A 5,287-nucleotide genomic window follows, 5' to 3' on the forward strand; every position below is an offset into this window, starting at 1 on the left:
CGGTGCCGGTTGCAACCTCCCGAGGAGGCCTGCTCCTGCACACACGGCTGCTTGTCCCGGCGTGTCCCGCCTGGGCGCTGACGCGACGCGGGTGGCTGCAGCTCTCTGTAACGAGCGTGGGAGCGTAAAACTCGGGCATTGTGTGCGGCAGAATGACCCTCTTGTGTCTCCTTGACCTCTGTGCGGGGCAGAGCCCAGACTACATTAGTAACAGCTTTGCGTTCAGCCCTCGCCGGGCAGCGGCCCTGCGATCAGCCCACGCTGCAATCCCCTGCCCGCTCCCCCGCTCAGGGCAGCGTGGCCCCTCGGGAAGGGCAGGGGGAGGCCCCCAGAACACGTGGCCGTTTAAAAACCGGGCTCTGAGCATGGCTTTTCTGGGAAGGCCGGTGGTTTTGCTTTCACTTCACCCAGAACTACATCAAATGTTACCTAATGCTGTGTCTCTACTGGGGATTAGTTAGCGTTATCCAAATCTTGCCTAAAGCCAAGTTCCAAACCGGCTCAGGCTTAGCAGTGCGCCTCGCTGCACTGGTGGGGACGGGTGTTGGTGGCTTGGGGTCCTTCGGGCTCTAACGGTGGCGCGCATTTGGGACCGGGGGCTGCGAGACTCTTCTGCCCCGTCACGCTGAAGACGCTCTTTGCAGCTCTCACACACTGCTTTCTGTTCTCACCAAGTATTTCTTCTCCCGTAGGACTATATTTGCCCACGCTGTGAATCTGGCTTTATTGAAGAACTTCCTGAAGAGCCAAGGTAACGTGCTGCCCCAAGGGCTGTTGGTCAAATGAGCCTGGTCTGCTTTGCTCTCTTCCTTTTTCTAGTTAAAAGGCAGTGCTGGATACTGAATGCTCTGTTTTCACCACTTCTGCCCAGTATTTGGCTCCCCTTTCCTCACTCTGGGCAGGGTGCTTACTTTGGGTAGTTTGCATCTGCAGGTGACTTGGCCGTGGGAGTGCTGGGTGTTCTGCCTCGCTGGTAGAGGGCGGAGGAGGAATGGGTTGATTTAAAACAAACAAAAAAAAGTGGTGGAGAGGCTTTCCCCGTGGCGTGTTGTAGCTCTGACCAGGTTTGAATCATCAGGGCAGAGACAGCCCTCCGAGAGGAGTCTGCGGAACAGAGAGCGCGTGTGCTTCAGCGCTGAGAGCGCGAGTGGTGGAACGTTCTCACTGAGACTTTGGACTCTGCACTGGGGTAGCCGGGACCTGCGCTCACGTGCTTCCCCGCTGGCTCAGTGGTGGGACAGCTCTGGCGGTGTCAGATCGGGCCAGACCGGGAGAAATGACTTGGAGCGTTTCAGAGGCATTTGCAGGACCTCGGCCACGGCTGAGCCGGCCGTGCGGCGGGGGCACGTGCTGCTCCCTGCGCAGGGGAGCTCTGCACACCCAGAGGGCTCTGTGCCGAGACGGTGGCGTTTGGTCTCCCCACACCAGCCCTAGACTAATCCCGACCGTGGGGGTGATTCGCTGTGACCTTGGGAGGGTCATGTTGTGGCGGAACTTTAGCTTTTTGGTGCCACCCATGTCAAAGCGTAGACCTGGATACGGAGCAGTAAACGTTCCCGCATCTCTCCAAGAGCAGAAGCCAAACTGTTAAGAGTTTTGCTAATAATCTGTCCCGTCTGGTCACATGCCTCTGCAGTAGAGAAGTTCCTTTGATTCAAGATTAGACTTAAGCATGTTTGGGTCATAGTGACCAGAGATTGTACCTAAAGTCTTCTCTCCTGGTGCCCCGGAGGATTAGCTGGTTTGCTCGAGATGGGCTGTGTGGGGAATCCTTGCCTGACATCGTGGTTCTGTAGCTTCGTGAGGGAGAGATGGGTGCGGATGTGGGAAGATGAAGGTTGCAGGGAGGCAGAAGTGACAATTGATTTGGACAATCAGAAAATCAGTAGCTGGGGATGGAGTTGCTCCTGTGTGGAGCTGACCCTGCCCGGGGCTGGGAGGGCAGGTGGGCAGAGCTCTGAGGGCCCTTCGAGCTCCGGCTCCGTGTGAAAGCACGTGGGTCACTTGCCACGTGTTGCTGTTGGGCTGGGTCCCTCGTTCCTCCCTGCCACAAGCATCTTCCCGTAGCACCGTTGTGAGGCTGACCTGTGCTCTTTGCTCTGCGCAGGAACGCTGACAATGAGACCAGCTCTGCTACGTCCGCCAGTGATCAGAGCCGGCATCCTTTTGAGGTGAGGAAGTCCTCTCTGTCTCTTCCAACACTTTCTGCTTTGCCGTTGGCGTATTCCTCCGTTAGCAGGCTGTTTAAATGTTGCCCAGATTATGACAACAGTTGGGAAAGGCAGCGTTAATATCATCCCCACGCTGCTCCCAAAATCCCTGTGTGTCGTATTTTTGCTGTGTGTTTTTCATAGGACCGTCACTTGTAGCTTATTCTTGTGGTGAGGGGGCTAAGTCGGGATTTAGCGAGCTGTCTGGGTGTGTTGCTATGCAGTAGCCTCAGCTGTGGTTATTTCTTACCTTCAGATGTAGTTTCAGCCTGTATCTGTTCCTCAATGATCCACCTGCGCCAGCCGAGGTGTGCGAGCTGCCGGGGGCCGGCAGAGCCTCGTCTGGGTTGCAAGACTGGTGGGACACCAGGCGTGAAAGTCAGGAGCTGCTTCTCTCCTCGTTACAATCTGTTCTCGGAATTCTCTCCCTTGCAGAACGTGGATCAGCACTTATTCACCTTGCCCCAGGGCTACGGCCAGTTTGCCTTCGGGATCTTTGATGACAGCTTCGAGTTTCCGTTCGGGTCCAACGTGCAGTCGGAAGACAACCGGGACTCTGAGAACCGGAGGGAGCGAGAGCATCAGTCTCGGCACCGATACGGTGCGAGGCAGCCCCGAGCCCGTCTGGCCACGCGCCGTGCCACTGGCAGGCACGAGGGAGTGCCCACGCTCGAGGGGTGAGAGCAGTGGCCGGGTTCTTCGGAGGAGCCCCCTTAGTTCTCCCTGATGAGAGCTGGCTGAAAATCAGCCTGGAAATCAGGAACAGTCTTCAGTAGCCCGCTCCTGAGCACGGCTCCCCAGGGTGTTTTTCCTTTTCCTCCCAACGGTGTGACAGTATTTAGCATATTCAGCTCCTTCCGTGTCAGGTTTCTGGGCTGGGAGCTAGCAGACGTTTATTCTTACGTAATCCAGGTTTTTTTGTCTTTCAGAATTATCCAGCAGCTGGTCAATGGAATTATTGCACCTACAACAATACCAAACCTGGGACTGGGTCCTTGGTGAGTGGGAAGATGTGCTGCCCTTTCTGACAGGGTTCTTGTTGGAAATCCCGGTCGGATTTAATCGTTGTCCTTATTCTTAAAGGGGAGTCTTGCATTCAAACCCAATGGACTACGCGTGGGGTGCCAACGGCTTGGATGCAATTATTACACAGGTAAAATTGGCTCTGTAACGGCGCCGCCGCGCCTTGCGGGCAGCCCTTGTGTGCGGGGACAAACCACTCAAGGTGTGACCGTGGGAGATGGGACCCACGGTGCCGGGTTTGAGGGCTCTGGGTCAGGAAATGAACAGAATCTCTGTGCTGCTGGGCTGACGTGTGCATCTTCCCTCTGCGGTCAATTGTTTTTTCAGTTACTAAATCAGTTTGAAAACACTGGACCGCCGCCAGCAGACAAAGAAAAGATCCAGGCCCTCCCCACCGTACAAATCGCACAGGAACACGTAGGTATGTGTCTCTCCTCCAGGGAACTGCTCAGAGAGAGCTCTGAAAGTTCTGTCGACGTTTTCTTGGGGTTTTAATGTTGTCTGCTAGAACCTTCAAGGCCTAAAACGTTTCAAAGAGGGAGGAAGCTGAAGCATTGCACAAAGAGCAATGTAGAGGGGATGGATTAGCCCCGGGGAGGCAAACTGTTGTGAAAAGTTCAGTGTGGATGGAGATGAAAAAGCAGGAGGGAAGGGAACAATGAAGCGAACCCACATCATGGGAACAGTGAGGCAGCTTTCCCCTGCAGGGAAGGAGCAGCGGCGGGGACGGGTCGAGGCGGTGGGATCTGCAGCCGGGCGCTTTGGGTGTCGCTCCCTGTCACTCAGCTGTTTCGCTTCCCTCCGTGATACAGATTCTGGGTTAGAGTGTCCTGTCTGTAAAGAAGACTACACAGTCGGTGAGAACGTCCGGCAGTTACCTTGCAATCACCTCTTCCACAACGGCTGTATAGTCCCCTGGCTGGAGCAGGTTAGTGTCCTCGGGGCAGTGACTTGGGGCTTTTTTTTCTGGTGGTTCTGTTCTCTGAATATTTTCATACCTCTGTGATGAGGCCGAAGCGTGAGCAGCCTTTGATCAGAGGAAGGAGTGTCATCCTACCCTGCTCCTTGAGCGCAGCTCCGTGATCGTTTTTCTGATCCTGTTTCCCCTATTTCTTGTTTTGTTTTTGTCTGCTCTCCAAAGCACGACACGTGTCCTGTGTGCCGGAAAAGCTTAAGTGGACAAAACACTGCCACAAACCCCCCAGGACTGACGGGGATGAACTTCTCATCATCCTCCTCCTCCTCTTCCTCCAGCTCACCAAGTAACGAAAACTCATCGAACAACTCATGAATCTTAATCCACCCCCTGTCCCTGGGGCCCTCTCCACCGTCCCCCCTCCCTCCCCTGCCAACGTAAGCAGCGACCGGGGCTTCCAGAGCAGAGCGAGGGGAGGGTGGCGAGGGGGAAGCAGTGCCCCCAGGATTCCCTTTTGAGTTCTGAAGACACGGAGACTCCGGGTCCTTCAGAGATGAGAAGCCTCCGGTTCTGTGATGGGGGAAAGAGCTCTGTCTGTTAATAAAAACATCCATTTGCCGCGTGGACTTTTGACCGTTGCAGTGAAAAGCTGCTGCGCCCACAGGTGGGAAGCGCGAGGTGCTGAGCTGGTGGTTGCAATTCTGAATGGAAAGGTGGTTTGTATGGTTTTGGATTTGAGATTCCTTTATTTCTTTTGCTCCTCCTCCTCCCCTTGGATACTGTCTCTTCTGCTTTGGAGATTGAAGTCTTTTAAAAGGAAAGCGTAAGGATAATACTGCCTCCCTCCCGGCACCTCCAGCTGGGGAGGGCCAATAGTCGCTGAAGACGTGAACTCTTGAAATAGACCCCTCCATCCCACCCTCCCCCACCTCGAGTCCCATTTATTTTTCTTTGTAACCTCGCCCTTCCGATACTCAACACTGAAAGGGTTTTTATAATTTTAAATTATTACTGCTGTTAAATAAACAGACGTTTCAGCTCAATGAGACGTTATGCATGATTTGAGCAAAACTCTACAGGGTACGCTCTCCGGAGGAGGCTGCTGTGCTGAGCCGTCCCTGCTCGCCCCCAGGCAGGC

At 54.7% G+C, this 5,287-nt stretch overlaps 1 protein-coding gene across 1 annotated transcript; it reads left to right on the plus strand.

Annotated features, from left to right (window-relative positions):
* Positions 1-692: 692 nt before the first annotated feature.
* Positions 693-4,900, plus strand: RNF126 (ring finger protein 126; the record flags this gene model as incomplete). The annotated part of the gene is made up of 8 exons (XM_009864277.1): positions 693-751; positions 2,108-2,171; positions 2,646-2,887; positions 3,140-3,208; positions 3,294-3,363; positions 3,561-3,654; positions 4,046-4,161; positions 4,375-4,900. Coding segments are annotated over 8 exons (864 nt in total), but the record flags the coding sequence as incomplete, so codon positions are not given.
* Positions 4,901-5,287: the final 387 nt, after the last annotated feature.

The sequence above is a fragment of the Apaloderma vittatum genome, unplaced genomic scaffold (assembly GCF_000703405.1).
Source record: "Apaloderma vittatum isolate BGI_N311 unplaced genomic scaffold, ASM70340v1 scaffold34692, whole genome shotgun sequence".
NCBI classification, from domain to species: Eukaryota; Metazoa; Chordata; class Aves; order Trogoniformes; family Trogonidae; genus Apaloderma; species Apaloderma vittatum.